This window comes from Perissodus microlepis, chromosome 13, assembly GCF_051167445.1.
Source record: "Perissodus microlepis isolate ML-2025 ecotype Zambia chromosome 13, ASM5116744v1, whole genome shotgun sequence".
NCBI classification, from domain to species: domain Eukaryota; kingdom Metazoa; phylum Chordata; class Actinopteri; order Cichliformes; family Cichlidae; genus Perissodus; species Perissodus microlepis.
In genome coordinates this window covers 14,663,460-14,686,413 of record NC_140473.1, presented here as the reverse complement: position 1 = coordinate 14,686,413, position 22,954 = coordinate 14,663,460, and the positions used below count along the sequence as shown (strand labels likewise).

Below are 22,954 nucleotides of genomic sequence, written 5' to 3'. Positions count from 1 at the left end.
GTGGATCCCCGGGGTTGGTGCGCTACAGAGAAGCCCAGGTAGAACGGACGATCTCGGCCACGCCAGTGGGCAGGAGCTTGCTGCTGTGGGGCTGCTCCTCAACAATGATCATAACACTGCGGGCTCTCTTCGAACAGGGGGTAAGAAACCGTAGTAGCCTCGTCTTGCTGCGGGAGTCTGTACTGGGACGTTTATCCATCGCTGTCCAGGTCTCTTTTTTTTTTTTTTTTTTGCGCGCAGCTTGTCTCTGCAGGGTCTGTACCTACGCAGGGACAAAGATGAATAACGACCGTCCAGGGTTGTGAGGTGGGTGCTGGGAGAATTTAAACTACTCAGCGCTAAGTTAACATAATTTTATCTCATGTCCTTACTCAGTCACATGCCTTCGCAGGCTCCGTGCAGCGTACGCTGGTGTAGTGTACGCCGGTGTGGGTGAAGGAAGGAACTGATGGATGGACTGTAGATGGTACCCTTTTTCATAATATGCTGTGGATTTCTGCAGAGCATTCATCCTCTACAAATTACCCAACAGCTTACAGGGGATAATAAATATTGCCTTCGATTTAATATTATATCTTCTGTTCCGCTACATCAGTGACTATTCCGGGAAAATACGAGTCCAACTTTGAAATAATTGTATTGAAACCACTGTAATATAGCATATATATGAGAAATACTGACAGTTTAACTAAGGTAAAATAGAAATTTAAACTAGCATCATTGATGTAAGAAACCCATCATTTACTACGTTGAAAAATGAATAGATAGATAGATAGATAGATAGATAGATAGATAGATAGATAGATAGATAGATAGATAGATAGATAGATAGATAGATAGATTGATTGATTAAAGGAAATATCTTCAGTTCTAGACTATTAAAAATATCCTAATAACCTAACAGACTTGACAAAGGAGGGGAAAACAGTATAAAAAACTCTATGAATTCCCTTTGCTTGAAGCTGTTCCAGAGCTTCACTTCATACCTTCACGTCATACCCCTGTGAAGGATTTTGCAACAAGGTCAGTTTTAGGAAGAGGTTGGGATCAGTTTCCAAAGTGTTTTGTTTTACTTACAGGAAAACAAAAAACGTGGACACTATTCTGTCTGACCTGTGTGTTCAGTGATCCACACAGCCTGGAACTTCCACTGTCTTTATGGCTGTGTGGGTAAATTGTATGACATTCACTTTGATTATTCACTTTTCATTACAAACTAAAAGCTGGAAATCACATTTCTGCATTGCTGAGCTTTGTTGACCAGAAGTGTGATCATTATTTTTACGAGGGCTCTGATTAATTTCCCTTAACAATAGAATATTTATTCATTTTCGGAACTGCCACTGTGGGCATAACGAGTATAAAGTATGCAGAATAAATATATTTTTCAAACGGAAGTTAGCCAAAACGATTTTTAAATAGCTGGATACATAAGCGGAAGCAAGGATGGATGTAGGAGGAGGAGGTGGGTGTGTCTCTGTGCACGAGTGACGTCTTGTTGGTGGGACGCATGCCCCGTGCGCATTGCGCGTCCCGGCCTGTCAGTGGCAGTCAGATGGAAACGTAGGCAATAAATTTGGTGAGGTCATGTATTTTTAAGCCGCGCAGCCGAATAAATGATCATTCAGCGGCGGCATAAACAAATAGCCCGCAGCCCCGGAACGTTTCACCGCTGAACGAACAGCCGGGGGATCGATAGTTTGATGATTTGATGACAGAGGTAAGAGGAGGATTCGCACCTCCGCTCCTCAGACGTGCTTATTGTTTGGTCGTGGGGGGAGGGTCACAAGTGGCTACGTTCACGCCGCTTCACCGAGCGGCTGTTGTGTTACATTGTAGCCTCACTGATTAACAGAATCCCTCTTGTTTGTTTTAAATGTCGTCAAAGTCTAATAGTCCGTGTACGGTTCGCTCACAGATTCAGGGAGAAGCCGACCGGTGTCATCACCGACTGTGTCAAAATCAGGGCCTGGCTGTCATATCGCGATGTGGCCGTTATTATCACCGTCAGCTATCTCTGCCATCGACAGGACAAGGCAGAGGGGTCGTGTGTCCAAGGTTAACACTCTGACATGGGTTGAAGATGAATAATAGCGGTCCTTCACTCGGTCTCTGTTATTAATGTGTATCGCTGAGGCTCAGCGCGGTCATTTTCTTCTTGTAGTCTTTTTCCGTACATTCTCTGCGCGTGTGCGCTGGAAAGCAGGTTGTCTAAACTTTTGATTGCGCATATTTTAAGGTTTGCTATATGACAGAAAGTATCCACGAGGCAAACTCTAATAAACATGTACATGGCTGACATATCCCTTGTGTCTGTTGATGAGTGATGCATGTAAGCTGGGACAATGGGAGATTGTATTCTGCTGTGGTAAATTGCAAATGCTGCTTTTCTTGTGTTCATGTTTATATGTATCGCTAGGAGCTGACTGAATGAAGTATAGACTTTGAAAGCTATTTGTTAAATCAATAGAGTGAAGCAACTTTTTCTTTTTATAGAAAATAAATGGTGAATCATTAGAAGGCAGTGAAATCTGTGAATGACCTGCTGTATTTGTGCTTTTGCAGAAAGCCTGGAGCTGCTCGATGATTCGCAGCACTCTGCATGCCTTTAAATCCGTCCAAACTCCCAGCTTCTTGAGTGCTGCATGAGACTACTAATGTGGCTGCTGCAACCCTTATAAATACTGCAGCTGACACATAACTGCAATCTAGCAGTAAGGCAATTGATTTTAGGGGAATTTGCTGCTGCCACGTGCAGTTCTAGGCATCAATACCGGTTATTTCACATTAGGGACATTGATATTAACACAGTGTGTGACCAAGTATGAATATAGGGCACAAGAAGATAGCAAGTGCAATTTCCTCACTGTAATAATCTGGCCCGAATTATCATCACAGATAGCCATTGCTGCAAAAAATAATGGCTTAGATCATCCGTCGTATGTGCAGCTAATAACTATTCATATCACGGCCATCGCTACATACCAACAGCGGTGCCGTTTAAGCCGTCATAACTTGGATGAGCACAATTGTCTTCCGGTCTGGAATATAAAAAGAAGCAGCATGTCTATTTTCATGTTGTGAGGGAGGTGGATGTTATGGACGTCTTTGTGACGTTGGAGGAACAGAAGGAGAGCTGACTCACTTCATTCTGGCAATTATATCCCTCATATGGACTGTGTGTGTCGGAAGAGTGGAAGAATGAGAACGGGGAGGGTGATTATGTCACTTATGTAAGAACTGAAGAAAGTGAAAGGAAGCTGCTTAGTTTTTCTCCTTTTTTAGGTCTTAGGCGTTTCAGTTTGATGAACATCGTGCGCACCAGTCGGCATCCATGTGTTGTGTATTATCTGGGCTCGCAGTCTCATGGTGGAACCTGACCCAGTTAACATGTGCCCGTGGAGGACCTGCTTGTAGAACTGAGCTGGATTCCTGGGCTGGGGTCCAAACTCAGCGGAATTATCACCGGGCTTGATTTTCCATGTGATAGAGTCACTCTCTGAGTCGTTTCATATGATGAAGTAGACCTCCCCGCGGCCTGCTGTTCTGCCACCACGGCTGATGATATCAAATCTGCCGTCTTGGTGCGTTTCAGAGTTTGCCGAGATGAGGAATTGCCCGCAATGCTTTTAGTGTGAAATTCAGCACTCTCTTTTCTCCTTTACTCCTAATCTGCTTTCTCTGGAGCAGGGAAGGGCAAGTGGGATATCTATTGTGTAGTTCTGGCTCTGCAAAATATTTAAACGCGTCTCCATCTCCACAGAGGACATTTTTGGATGCACAGAAGGCAGTAATCAAAGATTTCACCATGAATAAAAACAAGAGAGAAAAGGAGTTCTACAGCGTCGATGTGGGGGACTCAACATTCACCGTGCTGAAGCGATACCAGAATTTAAGACCCATTGGATCAGGAGCACAGGGTATCGTCTGGTGAGTGGTTGAGCCTTATTCTTATTCAGTCAACAGCTGCTTGGAGAAATAGCAGTCACTCTTTCCATTAGTCCACGACAATCTAATTTAATGACACCTTCTGTTACTGATAAAACTAAAATTCAAGCCCACATCAGTTGTAAATTGTGCCACTTTATGTTACAAGCTCAGACCTCGAAGGTGTTGAACTTGAGTATCGTTATTTTTTTTATCATGTCTTACACCCATTTATGCTGATTTATGTGCTCTTCAGCTCTGCTTATGACCAAATCCTTGAAAGAAATGTTGCCATCAAGAAGCTGAGCCGGCCGTTTCAAAATCAGACCCACGCCAAGAGGGCGTACAGAGAGCTAGTCCTAATGAAATGTGTCAATCACAAAAATGTAAGTGGGCAAAGTACTCAGATACTTTTCACCAGTAGGAGACATTGTAATGGTTTCAGTGTGTTTGAGTGTGCATGCGACCCAAGTTGTATTTTATTTTGAAATGCCACAAAATATGATTTTGATTAATGCAACTTTATACCCGCAGATCATTGGTCTGTTAAATGTATTTACACCACAAAAATCATTCGAAGAATTCCAAGATGTGTAAGTATCAAGTTACACAGGCAGTATACAATCTAAATATAATAAATCCTGTCACGTGTTTTCTTGAAATGCCTCTTTAGCTTAAACTGTAAATGGTTTCCGCTCCGTCAGATACTTGGTGATGGAGCTGATGGATGCCAACCTGTGCCAGGTCATACAGATGGAGCTAGACCACGAGAGGCTCTCCTATCTGCTCTATCAGATGTTGTGCGGAATAAAACACCTCCATGCTGCGGGCATCATTCACAGGGTAAGCATCAGCTGGCCATGAATACACACACTAATGCCAGGGAGTGTTCTGACCTGTTAAACCTGCTGTGATACTTGACGCTGAGGTGTTAGGGCAAACGGTCATCCGGCATGCCTTTAGGTGGTGAATGCAGTCTTTCAATACAGTTTTAATGACTAAACCCCAACAGAAATCGGATTTCTTTATAATTATATTGTTATTATAGAGCATATGTTGTTATAGCTACTAAATGACAGAGCAAACATTCCTAATAAAACATCTTTGAACAAAATCCTGATTTTCTATCCGTTCTTGTAAGCTGATACAGACTTCTCACCTCCTCTGACGATGGAAGGTGAATCATTTTCTCATATGGATCAGTGAGAAGCAGGTGTGAAATGAATGGATGCGCTGTGATTTACAAGAGCAACGCATCAGTGTTGCAAGAAACATGTAGCCAAGTGTGCTTGAAATTGTGGCACCGATACCTGACAATTGCCGCTTACTGACACGAGTATTGATCAAACATTGTTCAAGAAAGAAGCATTATTTTCTCCATAGCATGAAACATCAGCCTGTTGCCATTAGATTTATATGAAAGTGAGGAAAGCATCTCAGTAAACACGTCTGTCTTTTGTTGAAACGGAGAAGGAGGTTCTAAGCCTTTTTGCTTGTTTGCTCCTCTGTAGGACCTCAAGCCCAGTAATATTGTCGTCAAGTCAGACTGCACACTAAAGATTTTAGACTTCGGCTTGGCTCGGACAGCTGCGACGGGCCTCCTGATGACTCCGTATGTAGTTACACGGTACTACAGAGCACCAGAGGTTATCCTGGGCATGGGCTACCAAGCCAATGGTGGGTGATTTCCTTTGTGCTGTATCTTATTAGTCTACACCGTCAGCCTTTTTAGATTTTCAGTGTAAAAAAATGAACTTCCGTTGCACCATAGTATGAGGCTTTAATTGATGTTCAGAGATAAATCTTGCTTGCTTTAAGCTGCATGCTTCTTTACACAAAGGGAAATTGCTTGCTAACTCACCTCTTATATATAACTAACCTGTTGCTGTGCATTCTCCTTACCTCTTATTGGCTTTGTTCAGTGGACATATGGTCTGTGGGCTGCATACTAGCGGAAATGGTTCGGCATAAAATCCTTTTCCCAGGAAGGGACTGTATCCTTGTGTCTTTTAAATTCTTCCTCGCCGTTATTTTTAACAGTCTTTTATAAAGTTTCTGTCAGATTTTTCTCTGTTTCATCATCACGTCATTAACTGTCTGTTCAACAATGCTTTCTCCCACTCGAGCTCACCCACATCCGGCTGTCGCAGCTTCACTTCTGTTCTAATCGCCGCACCTCTTCTGTTCCGTTTTACATTCTTCTCACTTTGTTTTATTTTTGTTCATTTGTGTCCTTTTTTTCCCTTCTCTTCACCGTTTTTGTTTGCATGTCCACCTCCCTGCCATCTAAATGTCCACCTCCAGTGGATGTATGGTCAGTGGGATGCATTGTGGCTGAGATGATCAGAGGAAGTGTGTTGTTCCCTGGCACTGATCGTATCCTTCCCCATCATTGATTTATCACTGTGTCATCACTTCATCTAGTGTGAAGAGATCCACCACCATCCCGAGAGTTTTTCACTCCGCCATTCCACCAACATTACCTCTGTCATTCCTTTGCTGCTTCCACATATCGAGATAAAATGCAGGCAAATCTAGATAATAAATGGTGGTAGCTGCCGAGAGAGTACACACTATAGTTATGTATTGGCTGAATAGGAAAGAAGTGAATAGCCATGCCACCATAGATCCTGTGTGCAGATATGTGAGTAGAGCTGTTAGTGTTTGCACCTCAAAGAAAGCTAAATGTCATGTTGCCCTTATGGTCTTTTGGAGCGTATGTATGTGGCCTTTTCCCTTAACATTTACACTTCAGACATTGACCAGTGGAACAAGGTAATTGAGCAGCTAGGCACTCCATCTCAGGACTTTCTAATGAAGCTGAACCATTCAGTAAGAACGTACGTAGAAAACAGGCCCCGCTATGCTGGATACAGCTTTGAGAAACTCTTCCCAGATGTTCTCTTCCCTGCCGACTCTGATCACAACAAACTGAAAGGTGGTGTTTCTTGTCATGACTTAAACAACCAATAACTGATTCATCAAATGACATCCTTGTGATCAATAGCATGGGATCTTAATTGCCATCATTTTTTTTGTTAATCCCCCACAGCAAGCCAAGCTAGAGATCTCTTATCCAAGATGTTAGTAATTGACGCCTCCAAGCGTATTTCGGTAGACGAGGCCCTGCAGCACCCCTATATTAACGTTTGGTATGATCCAGCTGAAGTGGAAGCGGTAAGTGGATTGCTGATACTGCGTGATTCTTGAATGTGTTACATGAGATTTTATTCACATCACTTTCAGTGGAAACTTGGCATCACTCTTGTACCACCAACGTGCCATTTAAACCATTTTTTCGTTCTCAGCCCCCACCAAAAATCCTGGACAAACAACTGGATGAACGGGAGCACACCGTGGAAGAGTGGAAAGGTTAGACAGCCTCCTGTGACTGTAAATGTTTGACTCTTAATTTATTATTTACCTGCCAGACAGAAGCCACACAGAAGTGAACCAGAAAGCTATGATGTTTGAAAGTGATACTTAGTATGATGTGCACGCTGTGGCAAATTACCAGGTGGTCAGAGTCTGTGATATGGATGTTATGAATGGTGATGAAGTGACCTAATCAATTTCTATTAAAATAAAGCACAAAAAAACATGTCCAAAGATATCCAGTAGAGCAGGATTGACTGTATAAATGCAAAGAAACATCAGATGAAGCTCTGCATCTTTGCCATGGCTGCCAGATGGTGTATTTAGTGACTTTAGACACCTTTTTAAAGCCTCTCAGTTAGTGTTTTCCACTGTGGGGAACCTGACTCTATTGGGCATGAGAGGACTTAAGATTGTGAGTAAATATCACTTTCAGTTATGCAGCAGGATGAGCTCATCCTTATCCCTGCCAGGTGATAATGACCCCTCAATCATTTTTAGAAGGGTCACACCAGCACAGCCAGTCCAAATTAGTAACACGTTGCTATTTGGACCGTACAGTATGCAGTACACTCCAGCTATACGGGAAAGCATATGATGATTCCTCTCTCCCTCCCACCAGATTGAATGAAAAAAAAATTCCTTTTTTTTTTGCAGAGCTGATTTATAAGGAAGTGAGTGAATGGGAGGAATGGAAAAGGAACGGAGTTATAAGAGGCCAGCCGTCTCCTTTAGGTGAGTGATCTCGAGAACTTAGGGAGATAAGAAGGTGGAAATATTTTTTTTCACATAATGTTTGTTTATCAGATAACAAGACAAGTTGTAGTTTCATAAGATTCAGACACCCACTCTCTGTGCATGACTGAGTAATGCACAAATGGTTTATTAGTAAAGCCAGGGAGACATCAAGATGGACTGCACTGATATATCTTGGCTTTCTAGTCTTACTGACCTCTTAGAGGGCTTTACAGTACGAGCTGAAGGGAGTGGGATGGAGTGGGATGACCCACTTAATCTCCCAAGCCAAAGTAAATGATGCACATCCTGCTTGCCCAGTCCCATCCTAATATAAATAATTTGTAGCAGAAAGTAGCTTATTTTCTTGTAAAACACCAGAAAATATCACTAACCTGTGTATTTTTGACGAAACGTAGGCGTTGATGTGTGTTTTTCGCAGCACAGGTGCAGCAGTGATCGACAGCCCTCCTCAGCCCACATCTTCCTCTTCCTCTTCGGCCAATGACATCTCGTCCATGTCCACAGAGCCCACTGACCCAAGCAGTGACCCCACCATGACCTCGGAAACAGACAGCAGCTTAGACGGTCACACCTCTTTGGGTGCGCTGGCCTGCTGCAGATAACGTTAGACACGCGGTGCACATACACGCGAACAACGCGGAAATGTCCTTTCTCATCAGCGTGTGTGATGGGAGAGGGTTTAGGCCAATGAAACTTGTCATGTTAGTTTGTAGAGCCGTGCTTTTTAATGTACAGATTGTCCCCCCCCCCCATATAAAGCTGTAAATGACTGTGGTTTGCAATTGTATCATTATTACTGTATTTTTGCTGCAGAGAGTTTTGATGTGAAACTGTGATGTATGTTATGAAAGAGACGGATCTGATTTTTTTTTTCTTTTTTTAGCTAGTACTACAAATTCAGATGCCATACCGTTAGCACTACAATTATGTTGAGTATATTTTTGTATAGTTTTTTCTTTTTGAGTGGGGGGTGGGTTGGGTGGGGCATTTGAATGAACACTAATTCTGTCTAACAGTAAACTATAGCACACTTGATCTTGGATCTTAATGCAAACCGATGATTTTATTTTGATATTGTTCCTCATCTTGTAGAAAGTGCCCCTTGCTGCATCCAAGTTAGCATATTTATAGCAAACAGTCTAACGGTCAATGCCCTGACACAGTTTCCTTTTTTTTGTTACTATAGCGTACTGTAAACTGATTGTATTCTGACTAGTTCTTTTACTTAGATGTAATTTGTAGTTGACGGTCTGTTGGATGAGCAAGAGATGGATGAAAAGAGAGCGAGTAGAAATGTAGAATGAGTCGATGATTACTGTGAGCGCTGTAACAACCCCACTGGCTAGATTGAGTGCTGTTTTGGGGACATCACCAGACACCAAGTCTAAATTAGTCACTTTATCCTACTGTCTGATATTATCTACAGCTGTCTGATATTTAAGATATTTAATTTAAGTGCCCTTACTCAATTCCATGATTTTTAGTTCTCTTCCATCGCCGATGCTCCTCTCTTCTGTGGTGCATCTTTCTGAGTTCTACCTCACACATGCACTCATTCAAACATGTTTGTGAAGAAACAGTATCTTGGCACACATCATTTTGAAAGAAATGCAAAAAAGTATATATTTTTTTCTGTATTGTTTTCTGTATTTATTTATTTATTTGTTTATTTCAAGCTAGGATGCATTGTATGTAATGTACATTTAATCCAGAAGCACTATTTATATGCATTTTGTTTTCTGTGGAGTAGAGTTCATGGATTAGTAAAGTTAGTGACAGATCTGTACATTTTACTGTAGATTGCACTGTATTTATGCTTTCAGAGAGTCGGGAAACAGACATTTGCTTTTGCCAGGAAAACTTTTTGTAAGGCTCAAATTCCCAAAATGTCCTTTTTGCCTGATTTTTTTTTTTTCATGGTAGGGCACTCCAGGCAGTAACCCCTAGCATCAGCTCCCAAAATGCACTTTGGGGAATGTGATGCTGTCCTGACTCTTTCTTGGCCACAATTCAATTTTTTATTTTTTATTTATTTTTTGCTCCTCCTTCATTGTCCTTAGAAATAAAACCAATAGAAGAGACTAAGCAGGATTTTGCCTCTGAGTAAATCTGATATTAGTGCAGGTACATGTGGGGAAAAAAGAGCCATTCAGCACTATTGGTACAATGCATTCTTCTGATTGGCCAAACACTGTCAGCAACGAGTTAACCTTTTATGGTGTCTTTTGGGAAGGTCACTTGCCTCACTAACAGACCAAATATATACATCAGAAAATGGAAACTGTCGACCTTCAACTCCTGCAAATAAAAGAGTTGAATTTTAACGTCTCACATTATTCTTTCTTTTACTAAAAGCTTACAGTTCTTTCTAGAATATCAGCATCAACAATAACGTATCTATGTATTATGTACCTCATAATTTTTAGTAAGGCCTTTTCTGGTTTCTTACAAGGAAATTTCAATTGCTAATTAAATGACCTATGGTGTATAACAGCAAGGAATGACAAATAAGAGGTGCTTGGTCCAGAGGAGTTCTTGTTTGGCACCGGCACTGGTCAGTGTAGGCACAAGAGAGCTGTACTAAAAGATGGCAATTAGTACTGCGCTAGAGGTATTTGGTCTTCAAAGCTTTGGGGCTGGTTGGGCGTCCCAGTAACTGAGCTCCTCCTCCACTGATGGACCAGATGAAGGCAGGCTGGTCTGGTCTATTTGGTCCGTGTTGCTCCTGTAGTTAGATCTCCGAGGGTTTTGAAGAATTCCTCCATCTCTTGCTGAAGGAGAATGTTGCGATTTTCTGCATCTTGATGTGCCCGCTCTGAGTTCCTGAGTCGGATCTCCAGCATGTGAAACTTCTTCTTCTCCTGGTCTAGCTCCTCCTCGAGGCGGTTTATCTGGGACTGGTAGTTGGAACAGGACTCCTCCAACCTCAAATGAAATAAATATAATTAATAATAAATATTACATGTATGAATAATAATGAATAAATAAATAATACATTTTGATTTTGAATGGCTATTCTAAACAGAATGACAAATGACTCATTCTTACTTGCGGATACGGGCTTCATAGCTCGCCCTCTGTTTCTTCAGTTCCTGCTTGAGCTGGGCCACCTTGCTTGTGGCATCTTCATTTGTTTCTGCAAGATCATCATCTTCATTGCAGCTTGGACTGTGATCCAAAGTATTTGCACAGTCCTTCAACTGTGTGGGCCTCTCTTGACTCGGTTCTAATTTTGTTGCTTTATCGCTCCCTTCTGGCTCAGACAATGAAATTTCGTAAGACGTCCAGATGGACGAAGTGTCAGCAGGTAGACTTAGACTGGAGGGGGCCACGTTGTCATAAGCAGACAGTCTGTGGGATTGGTGGAGAGCTCTGTGAGACAAGGATGTTCGAGAAGAGTCTTCATCAGAGTCTCTGTGAGAGTCTTTAAGAGTAGTTTCTTTAAGGGAGAGGGTTGAATCCTTTAGCGATAGAGATGAGTCTTTTAGTCTCTCCCCAGATGAGGTGGTACGTCTGTGGGCTCGGAGGGATGACAGACCATTCATTAACCAGTTGCTCCCCCCGGCAGCCGACACGTCCCCTGCAGATCCCCCTATTTTCCCTCTTGGCCCACCTGAGGTTGCACTGCCCTTGAAAGTGGATCTCCAGGAAGGCAATGCTTTAGCCTGTTTGCTAGGGCTAACAGCTGCATCGCTTCCAACTTTTCCTTCAGTCTTGATGTCTTCCTCTGTCTTGCTTTTGCTCTTCCCTTCAGTCTGACTTTCCTCACCCTTGTCCAGTGTAACAGGGCTCACTGCTGTTACCTTAATGTCTGTAGAAGAAGTGGAAGGTTGGGCTTTTTCATTAGGCATTTTGGAGCTTGTCCCTGAGGGATGTGGGTGGTCAGGGTCTTCTTGTGAAAGCCATTCCACCTTGCACCTTTGGGTCTCCTGGTGCTGTATGGGAACCTTAATCTCTGTTTCTGGCTCCTCACGTTGGTAAAGTCGTGAGTGTTCACTAATCAGCACAGTCATTAGGTGCTGCACCTGCGTACTTCCTGTTTAGAATGCCAAACAAAAATACAACAAATTTCTCAAGTTGTCTTGAAACTTTGTACACACTGATTGAAATGCAAGCTTTTGTTCACAAATTTGCATTAAATTAGCAAAGATTGATGTGCTCTCTAACCCTCCATCATGGTGACTGGATCCTCCACTCTGGGCCGAAGGATATTAGGTCCAAACACAGTGGCCAGGTTCTGAACACTCATCTTATTCTCATTGGAGTGAGACTGCACCTCGTCCAGAAACCTGAACAGGCACAACCAAAAGCAAAACTTATTTTCATATAATCATCAGTGCTAAGCTTTGCTAAAGCTGGCTTTAAAAAATAATCAGGTCGGATGATTGAGAGGTCTCATTGTGACTGGTGCGTGGGATTTTTTCCATAATGTAAGGAGTTAGAGAAGATATGCAATTATGCACAGTGATGTCACTTCCCCTAATGAAGACAATGTGGGTGTAATGAATGTCTCTGGTTTGATAGGCTGACAAATCATCAGTTGTGAAGCCGTGAAGGCAGAATAATGAGTCCCATCACAATGACATCAGCACTGATATATATAAAGGCGACAAGATACACTTTACGTACTTGCAGATGTACTCAAGGAGGTTGTAGTTGACCTGAGGAAGTGATTTCACCTGTTTGCCGAGCTCTGTAATACCCTTGGAAAAAAGTAGATGTTTATTGCCAAGAACAGATTTTGAAATGTACCAGTAAAGTCTTAAGTAGACAATTCAATACCATTTCTTTATCCTTGGTAAGAAGCTGAGCGCAAGAGAGAAACTGTGTGTATTTGGAGAATGGGATTATAGGCTCTGGCAGCTCTCGTATGTACAGCTTTAACAGTGATGCCACTGTGTGGACGTCTGTGGAACTGAAAGAGAAAAGGACTGCACAATATAGAGTACTATTCCATACATATAATGGCTTAGCATACTGTTGTGGATAAAATTCCCCCTCCCACTGCCTCACCTGTCAAACACTGGCTTCTCACCGCGGTCAAAGGCATCCTGCAGTTCTCTAACATGATTGGTCTGTCCGGGGGCCCTGAAAAGGCCCTCCTCCTTGAGTCCATTTTCACGGATGAAGCATACACACTGCTCAACCAGCACAGGGACTAGTCTCTGAGGGCCACATTGGGATTCATACAACATTGTCTCCTCTAGGTGCTGCCCAAAGACACCTTCAGTCACAAAACCAAGAAATTCATGTGACTAATAGCTCAAAAATTTTCTTATGCAAACCCCGTATCCCTTTTTTAAGGCATGCAGACCCTTCTGTGTTCATGTGTGTCTATATAAGGACATTTTAAAGACTCAAACCTCCACCAAGTGGAGCCCATATAGCTCTACGTATGGCTCTGACCCATTCTTCCATGTCGCTCTGGGAGCTGGCCATCAGCAGGAATGATTCATGGCTTATACCAGTTCGATCCTTTTCTCCAGCCCCTGCTGAAAAGAAAGCCATGCTTCAATTTTGTCTTGGTCCCTATGGAATAATGACTAGCACATTTCAAATTCACTATTAATCATATGGAATCAAACACAAAACAGCACCTCTGCAAATTAGATTGCAAGTGACTTTGCAGAATTACTTTGTTTACAGATCTCATTTGCAAACAATCTCCACCAGCTGCTAATATCAATATCAGTATTCTCAATAACCTCATTAGCTCAAGCGCCCCTGTAAAGTACAAAGACACAATCATGCAGCTCTGCCTTCTATTCCTCTGGGTGAACACAGCTTGATGCCACCCGGGATGACATTTCAGTTTGACATTTAGTTCATTTCAGCACAGCTTTGATTACCCTATTTGGAATTCTCTCCCGTCGTACCCCTTTGCCTTTGAAGAGGTGGAAATACTCAGCAGAGATAAAAGCATAAAACTTAACTCACATATTTTAGAAAAAGCAATACAAAACACAGGATTTGAAAAGTGGGTTTAGCACGGATTGCACATGGCTCATTGTGGAGAATACATATTAGTACCCGCATTCATTGCTAAGTCCTGCACTGTGGTGCATAGTGTGTTGTGTGTGAGAGGCAAACAACCCAGAAAGAGAAGGCTTCCCATGGGACACCAGCAACTGCACCATGCTTTTCACTCTTTTCTCTCTCTGTCCTGGACCTTTCCTCACGTGTGTTTACACACTGTTTTTTTCAACAAGACAGTCTTTTCCTACAAGGTCACATGAGACTGAGGGCAGTGTATTTGCATATAATAAACCATTTATTACAAACTCTACATATTTATTGCCAGCCATTTTCCTAAAACAAATATGTTTTATATATTTCTGGAACAGCTTCCTAAATTTAATGTATGAGGGAAAAAAAATCCACTTATATTGCAATGGAAATTTGATATTCATGCTTCTGTAAAAAGAACTGAAACAGCTGATTTTATGTAAGGTGGTAAATAAATAAAAGTAAAAGGTTTGGATATTAATATTCAAATCCATCGAGCAGCAGGAAGGTGTTCATGGTAAAAAGAAAGTACACCCCCTTTTAAATTGGGATTTTATGTATCTAGATCTGATAAAAATAATCTGCATCTCTTAAAATTATGTAAATACAACCTCAGATGAACTACAAAACTGTGTTGTTATTTATTTAACACATGCTAAGCCATAATGCAGAGGCAGTGTGTCAAAAACTAAGTGCACCCTTACTACTTTGATAGGAATTAAGGAGGTAAGTAAGAGCCAGGTACTGCTGATCAAATGTATTTAATTTCCTGATCATCAGACAGTGATCATCTAGAAAGTAGATGTTTGGCAGTTTGCTTCTGTGGAGGATTCAGATATTAACCAACACAATGCCTAGGAGGAAATATGTCACTAATGATCTTAGAGATGCAATTGTTGATTTCCAAACAATTTGAAGTCTATTATTTTACAGTTAGAAAGATTATTCCAAAGGGGAAAACGTTTAAGTCCTTTGCCAGCCTTCCCCAGAAGTCGAAGTCCCAGTAAATTCACCCAATGGTCGGACCATGAAATACTCAGAGAAACTGAAAACAAACAAACAAAAACCTTAAGAGATAAGACTCTACAGGCCTCAGTTAGCATGTTAAAAGTTAAAGTTCATGACAGTAGAATGACCTGTCCGAACAGTTGCCAATAAAAAGCATCTTATTTCCAAAAAGAGCATTGCAGCTTGGCTTAGGAGGGTTAAAAACCTTCTTTGGACAGACAAAATCAAACACAGCATTTTAGCACAAACTGTCAAGCCCAGTGGTGGATTGTGATTTGGGCTTATTTTGCAGCCAGAGGACCTGAGGTCAAATGTGAGGTCATCAATCTGAAAGATAAAGCTTAGATAAAGCAGCAAATCTACAAGAAAATGGTTGAAAATAAAAAGAATCAAAGTGTGAAATGTCCCAGTCAAGGTCGAGACCTCAACCACGAAATACCGTGGAGGGATCTTAAGCATGCTGTGGATAAATGAATGCCCACAAACCTCGATGAGCTGAAGCAATGTTGTAAAGAAGAGTGGGACACAATTCCTCGACAATAATTTAGGACACTGATAAAATCATACAAGAAATAATAACGTGAAGTTATTATTGCTAAAAGTGGTTTTACAAGATCATGTCAATGTGAATCACATAGTTTTTATACACTGCTTTGGCCTTTTGGATTCATTTTGGTTAAATAAATAATCATGTAATATGTATGTGTTGTTGTTGTTCACTTCAGGTTGTATTTAAATAGTTTTAGACCTCGTTAAGGATCTGATTATTATTATTTTTATCACATCGTGATATATGAAGTCTTAGAATTAGCAAAGTAAAAACTGTAATATCTACATAGAGTACAGTGGCTCAAACATACACCTAGTGAATGCATTTAGCACCATCAGTATCAAAAGTAAAAGTGCTCACTGTGTACAAAAATGGCCCCAGTCCGGGCTACATTATATTCTAATTACATTAATTATTAATGCATGCATTACTGGAGGATCTTGCTTTTACGTTTAGTTGCAGTGGGGCACATTTATTTACAGCTGGGTACTTTTATCTGTTAGAATTCATTGCACTTTAAGCTCATTGTAAGCATGATTTATGTATATCTATATATAGTGACATTTTGAACAATGACATCAGGGAGGCATCTTAATATCCTAAAATCGTCCTTCACTGTGACACTACCAGATGGTACAAGAGATACTTGGATCAGCACAGGTTAAACAGAGGTTTGCTGCATGTATAGTCTGATCACAATTTTAAGCAACACAGAGAAAAGTACCGCTAGGTAAAACATAAAGTTTGACCTAAAAATCTAAAGGGAGCCAAGTGCGAAGTTTTCTATTTGGCACTCGGTGCTAAACAGATTGTTCAGCATCTCTTGAACAAGGCTTATTTACTTACTTGTTTCCTTATATAACAGAACTGTCACTGTGCCAACTCACCTGGAACAATTTCAAAAAGGTGGCGGCCAGGCTCGTCCTGATTGGCAGGCACCTCATTGACCTGACTACCCTGAAGAGGAATACAACCCTGCCGGAGAAAGGCGAGGAAGGTGTGAGATATCAGAGGTTCTGGACAAGGGCGTGTAGTGAATGTTAAATATTATGGAGCGCTGAGTACACGGGACTCTGGGCAATTGTCCAACAGAGGGAGGCAATGATGATGGAGGGAGGAATGACTCAGGGAAACATCTCTTCATCTACTTATCCTACTGGTGCTTCCTGATGTACTAGCATTTTTGATCCTTTCAGCACAGATAGGGTCAAAGGTCAAAAACTAAGTGCTTCAGACACAACCACAGGGTAGGTAGTTACCACATAATCAGTGTATGTGTCAGGGCAGTAACAACACACTATGGCTTTAATGGAGACTGTGGGGAGGTCTTAATGGAGCTGATTTTCTGTGTGAAAGATAATGATATTTACCCAGCCATAGCTCGACACCAAGTATTTCATTTAGTAAGCAGTTTAAAAAAAACACACGGTCACTTTTATTTCACTTGGCTATTTAAGAGAATGGAAAACACATTTGGTTTTATTTTAGTTGAAAAACACAGTCGAGTTCAGTTTTGGGTTCTAAATACTAATCGGATCAGTTCAAGAAGTTGGCTCAGACGTTTCAGGGGGAATGCGATGGAATATAACAGAGCAGCCTTGCAACAGGTGACATGATGTCAGTGCCTCATATGTGCTATTTTGCAATACCTGTGCTTTGCTTTCATCCTGATCCTTGTAGAAATACAGAGCTTCGGTCCTCAGGACAAACCAGCGCAGCTGCCAGTTTTTCATGATACTCCGCTGTCTCTTGAGCCAGCCTGCCTTCAGCGCTTTCTCATGATCCAGAGGAGAACAGGGCCTGGAAACCCTTGTCAACTCTCCGAGAACCATGCTTTTGGACCGCGCTGCATGTGTACACACATTGAGATCAGAAAAAGAGTGACAGAGACAGTATTCCACAAAGACACAGGATAAGTAATTTTCTAAATCTTTCTTTGTAGTCTCCCTCGGGTACCGCTAAGCCCACAGCATGGGCCATGCATCAAGATTTCATCTGAATTCAGCCTACAAAGGGAATGCCTCCATTTCACTGCAAAGCCATCTTGTTTTCAGAAACCCGTCTATTTCTGTACATGTTTTAATTTGTTTCAGATATTAACAAGGGCATTCATTATTTCCAGTCTCATTGCTATACATAGACAGGTTTTGCTTTGGATCAGACTGTGCTTTGACTGCTACAGCCGGAATTAAAATATGGATTATATATTAGCATCTGTATGCCAAAGGAATGGAGCAAAAACTGTGACAGTAGAGCGATCCCTGGGGAGTCAACCAGCAAGAGAAAAGAGAGAGATAAACACAAGGCACAGGCAGAGGGGAGAAGAGAGAAATCAATGGCATCTTTTTTCCTTGTTAATTGCATTTTGCTTTCTGCTGAGGACAGCAGGGAAGGTATCTTTAAGGGCCTGGACAGAGATCTCTCTTTCCTTTCCCTCTCCTGTTTCTTCTCTTCATCTCTCTCTTCCTCTCCCTCCCTCTCTCTTTCTCTCTCTCTGTTATCAGCTCTCTGTCTGGACTCCTCATTTCTATTTCTCCCCTTGCTGGACATCCTTCCTTTGCAGAGTCATGATTGCTGAGAAGGAAGAAGAATGACTGTGCGAAGCAGTCATTTCCAAAATGACAGCTGAAGCAGGCTCATCAACGTTTATAAATACAGCAGATATAATGTAACCGTGTCTCATACTTCTATATAAAAGCAAAACAAAACCTCAAGAAGGAATTGATTTTTATTATTCTGCCAACTATTAGTTAACAAGGATCATATTGCTTACTTCTCACCTAACGTATAACACAATCACTAATGAGCTATTTTTATAAGCTCACTGGAAATAACCAGTGATGGAAGAAGTTTTCAGGTCTGTTAGTTAACATAGCAACACCTGAATATTTTGAGATTAATGATTAACACAGTAAAAATAGAAAGTAAAGCTTAAAAATTGTATTACTGAAGTAAAGTACAGCGTCCTACCCAGTATTTGAGTGAATGTAAGCCTTGAACAGAACTATAGTCATGCGTTCTGGTGCAAACATGACAGCTACATCCGCCCACTGTAGTATCAAAAGTAAAAGGGCTCACGCTGGTTAAGATTATTAATGGTGCATTACTGTAGCGTTTTGCTGTTTGGTTTCATGTTTGGTTGCAGTGAAGCTGACTGAAACTATTTTATTCACCGCTGAGTAGTTTACAATTTAAGCCGATTGTAAGTGTTGTAAATGTATATATAAACAGTTTAATCTAAAGTAACAAGGACTCACTGTGGTGGTAGCAACAGTAGTGGTATTTGAATATATTCTATGAGGTTTTACCTTGTGGATAGCTGCTCCAACCTTTAAATGATTGAAATGTAAATTATTTATGTATTATTGAAATAATTCAGTTATTAATATAAAATGTATTATATGTCATTACCATTTGAATGAGATAATGGTGCAATAATACATTTATTAGTGATGATGATAAACACAGCTCAGTTCACAATGGTCTTCCTCTCAATTTTGAATCTATGGTATCTCAAAAGGACCACATAATATTTGCTAAAGCCCTTATGTTATCCACTCAAATGTTTCAGTAATCATCCAACTATACAGATAATAGAGGAGCTTCATCCACATCATTCACAGTTTTATAAATGTCTTCCAGCATAACAGAGTAGGATCCAGACCCAGCTCTGAGATGCTGTTTGAATTTGCCCTAAAAGATGCTGCATAAAAGGGTCAGTGGAGAGCAGAGCTGGGAATCTAATCAAAGGAGGATACCATTACAGCAAATGAGAGATGGCAAGCGCACAAAACATGGCAAGCAACTACAGCTACTGCACTCTCTGACTGTATTCGTGAAGGAGAAAGAGGAGGCACTTCTCCACCCCATCATCTTTTATGATCCGATTTTTACGGCTGGTCTAGAACAAGTGATCAGCTGCCAGGGGAGAAACGAAGGAACATCTTCGCCTAAAGACACAGAAATATGAGGCTTCACGAAGAAGATGTATCGGAACAGCAATTACAATAATAATCATTTTTTCCTCAAATTAAGGTGGCAGCTGTCACAACTGCCCGTGGCACCTGCAACAGTGTGACAAACTGTGTGTTATCTAGCAACCACTTGCTATGAAGAGCACAGGAAGTATTTATACACTGCATCATGATGATCTCGGTGGCAGGAGCTGTTCCTCTGATTTACAGCTTCCATATTAATCTTCACAATATCATGTGAGAGGAACATAGGTGTCCCAACTTCTGTGGTCACAAATGGATTTTACCCAGCATTAGAGGAACTATGTTTGAGAGTCACCTGTTGGGATTTACAGGGGCAGAGAGTCACGCATTCCTCCCAATTGGATCTCTGTCACCTGCCAAAAACCCACAGCCGAATAGCTGGGGAAACCTTGAACAGAGATACAGTCATGCGTTCAGGTGCACACGTCAGAATACAGGTGATTTTGAGACGGATAATTATCTTCCCAGCACCGATGCTTACTACAACGTGCCTCATCTCCATCAGAATTAAATCTTCTAGGAATAAGGGTAGTGTAATCACCTGAGGAAGACATGTCGGATTACATCACCCTATAGTAGAGCCTGTTAACACTCAGTGAGCTCTCCACAGAACAGCTGAAGCCACTACACTCAGGATCATGCAAGAAAATGAATCAAATTGCTAGTAAAATGCTCACTAGGATGCAAGGACACACTGCTCTGCATGTCATTATCAGTGAAAGCACTAATGACAATATTGATGATAGACAATGAAAAAGACAGCAGACTAAGCTCTGCAGCAGCAGCAAGTTAAATTAAAAAAAAAGGAAAAGAAAAAAGAAGCAGAAAGCAGCAAGAAAGGAAGGCAAGACAGAAAAATGAAGCCTGGATGAAGGATGGAGGAAAGGGAGGAGGGACTGTGCTTACCCCGGCGTGCCTGTTTTATCTTGGGGCTCAGCATGGTTACCGTTGCTATACTGCTCCTTCTCACAGAGACATGACCGCATCCCTCTGTTCACACACTATTCCTCACATACACGCTCTACCGGCTCCTCTCGCTGTTGCCTCGCCCTGTTACTCCTCATCCTCTTCGAGCATCTCTCTCCCTGGCTCACAGTCTTGCACTCTGTCTGATTTTACACTCACACACACACACATACACACACACACACACACACACACACACACACACACACACTTAACCTCACACTCTCCTCTGGATCCCCTCTTCCCTTTACGTCTGACTCCCCCTCTCTGTCCCACTGGCCCAGTACGCTGTTGTTCTCACATACCTTGAGCCCTGCCTACTCTCTCCCTCTCTTTCTCTTTGGTCTGTCTCTTTATCAGTCACTCTGCCTTCTGCTGCACACTCTCAGTATCAATTTCTCACCATCTATAAATACGTCTGGCTTGGTGTCCTCTGTCTTGTCATCCTTTTCTGTGTTTTTAGCTTCGCTATTGCTCCACAGTCTTCACAATCCCCACAGCTGGTTGTGGAGATTTGATTATGGGCTCATGTGAACCCTGATGTACAACCTCAGATCAATATATTCGATTCCACTGACATCAGTCTCACCACTAAGTGTTATGATGCAGTGAAAGTAGATGTGACACCGCGATGCCGACGTATAGCTGTAAATCTCGGAAGTTTTGCTGATATCTTTAAGTGGAATTAAATACATTCAACCCCTGTGACAAGCAGGCATTTAGAAATATAACATTTCTTCAGCTGTTTTAAGACTTTAGAATAGACATATAAAAAAACTGCAATGTATGTGAAAATGTCTGGATATCCTTCTAGTTCTAAATTCATCAACATCAACTTTTTTTCCTAAGGACATCTTCAGAACTTCACGATTTTTCTATTTCTTCAGACCTGAAGAAGCACCTACCGCTGACTCCCCTGAGGTCCTGAGTCAGCCGAGCACCTGGTGAGGATCTAAAAATGAAGCTTATTGATGCACAACAATCAGAGACAAGTTATAAAAAGGTTTCAATTTCCTCTGTCTGACAATGTCATTAAAAATGTCACTTAGAGGAAGTCAAGACAAGAACTAGAAATCCATTAATAACCTTTAGAAAAAACTGTCTGCTTGGGAGGAGAGATGGTGCATCATTCACAGCCACAAGTCAGTGTATGAAGTTTGTAAGGAAACATCTTGATCTGACAGCTATTATCAGATAAAGTAAAATTAAGTCACAATCACTCGGACTTTGGAGAAAAGTCCATTAGACTTTTCTAAAGCATTAGAGCAGTGGATCCACATAAAATGGAAAACACTGAAATCCACTTAGAAAGCTTTTCCCCTGTCAGGAGATTAAACTGAGGCCAATCTTGCTGGGAGGCAACATCCCCAACCACTGGACCGCCCTAACATTAACATTTTAAAAGAATGTCTTTTTAAATCTCTGTGTTTTTTTGTGTGTTTTTTTTTAAGTATGTAAGCTTTGGCCATATAATCCATCGCAGACATTTGGCAGAACAGATTTTGGGTGGACATATGTTCAAATCAAACAAAACTGTATTGTAAACACTCGTGTTAAGCATCCTGTCTCACTCAGGGTGAGATTTACAGTCGGACAGTAGATGCCAAACTACCTCAATCACTCAGTAATTTGTGTGGTAAAAACCAAAAGTCTCGAGGGTGTGATGTTCTTGTTCCTGTTCAGCTTGTTCTAAGGTTGTAGTCTGTTTAAAAGCCTCCAACTCATGAAATCAAGAGGGTGGATGAGACCAATATGCAGTACAGAGACACTGTAAGAAGAAAGAGCTGACTGAGATTTCTGTAACAGTCCGTTATTTACAAATGACACCAAACGTTAGGACTTTATGAAGGAGAAGCATTTGTAATAACATAACTTTGGCCATAGAAACAGCTTAAACTCTCACAGGCAGTACAAGGATCACACAGATGGATACAGAAACACTGATGAAAAAGACAAAACAAAATTACAGCTTAACTTCATTTGAGAGCTCAGATGAAGTTAAGCTTAAAATAAATAATCAGCTTGTATTATATGGTGACATTCAACACAAAGCAAGTTAAAAACTGAGCTTTACCTGCTAGTTCCTTTGCTTTGTCACTGATATATGGAGTCCTGTTAGGATTCATGGCATTGAACTTGTGTGCACCGTAGGTATCCTTCTCCACCGGGGCCATCTCTAGAGCCATAACACAAGCAAGCAAGCACATTCAGGCTCTAAACAATGACAATACTGAAGTCTCAGTCCTCTGCTTAATAGCCAATCTCCAAGAAACAAATCAAATGACATTCACATGCTCACAGAAAAGGGACCACTATAGTTGCTATCAGTAACGCCTCTGACTTGTCTCTCAGGAATGCTGATGTG

At 41.4% G+C, this 22,954-nt stretch overlaps 2 protein-coding genes across 9 annotated transcripts; one reads left to right on the top strand and one right to left on the bottom strand.

Annotated features, from left to right (window-relative positions):
- The first annotated feature begins 39 nt into the window (after positions 1-39).
- mapk8a (mitogen-activated protein kinase 8a) lies at positions 40-10,385 on the top strand. 6 transcript variants are annotated; one of them, XM_084949501.1, is made up of 12 exons: positions 40-140; positions 3,764-3,930; positions 4,184-4,313; positions 4,462-4,520; positions 4,632-4,770; positions 5,439-5,604; positions 6,232-6,303; positions 6,683-6,865; positions 6,980-7,104; positions 7,236-7,299; positions 7,960-8,037; positions 8,485-10,385. In XM_084949501.1, the coding sequence occupies exons 1-12, from the start codon at positions 105-107 to the stop codon at positions 8,661-8,663; spliced, it is 1,398 nt and encodes a 465-aa protein (XP_084805627.1). In that variant the 5' UTR covers positions 40-104; the 3' UTR covers positions 8,664-10,385. The 6 variants fall into 6 exon arrangements, with proteins under 6 accessions (XP_084805627.1, XP_084805626.1, XP_084805624.1 ...); XM_084949500.1 differs by lacking the exon at positions 6,232-6,303 and adding an exon at positions 5,850-5,921; XM_084949498.1 differs by lacking the exon at positions 6,232-6,303 and adding an exon at positions 5,850-5,921 and having other exon boundaries at positions 8,457-8,660.
- arhgap22a (Rho GTPase activating protein 22a) lies at positions 9,699-22,811 on the bottom strand. 3 transcript variants are annotated; one of them, XM_084949495.1, is made up of 10 exons: positions 22,664-22,811; positions 17,275-17,471; positions 16,513-16,600; positions 13,425-13,553; positions 13,075-13,285; positions 12,844-12,976; positions 12,691-12,764; positions 12,229-12,350; positions 11,110-12,097; positions 9,699-10,986 (listed from the first exon to the last, which is right to left on the bottom strand). In XM_084949495.1, exons 1-10 carry the CDS (start codon positions 22,794-22,796, stop codon positions 10,767-10,769), a joined length of 2,295 nt encoding a protein of 764 aa, XP_084805621.1. In that variant the 5' UTR covers positions 22,797-22,811; the 3' UTR covers positions 9,699-10,766. The 3 variants fall into 3 exon arrangements, with proteins under 3 accessions (XP_084805621.1, XP_084805620.1, XP_084805618.1); XM_084949494.1 differs by lacking the exon at positions 22,664-22,811 and adding an exon at positions 20,530-21,206 and having other exon boundaries at positions 13,425-13,550; XM_084949492.1 differs by lacking the exon at positions 22,664-22,811 and adding an exon at positions 20,530-21,205.
- Between the last annotated feature and the right edge of the window lie 143 nt (positions 22,812-22,954).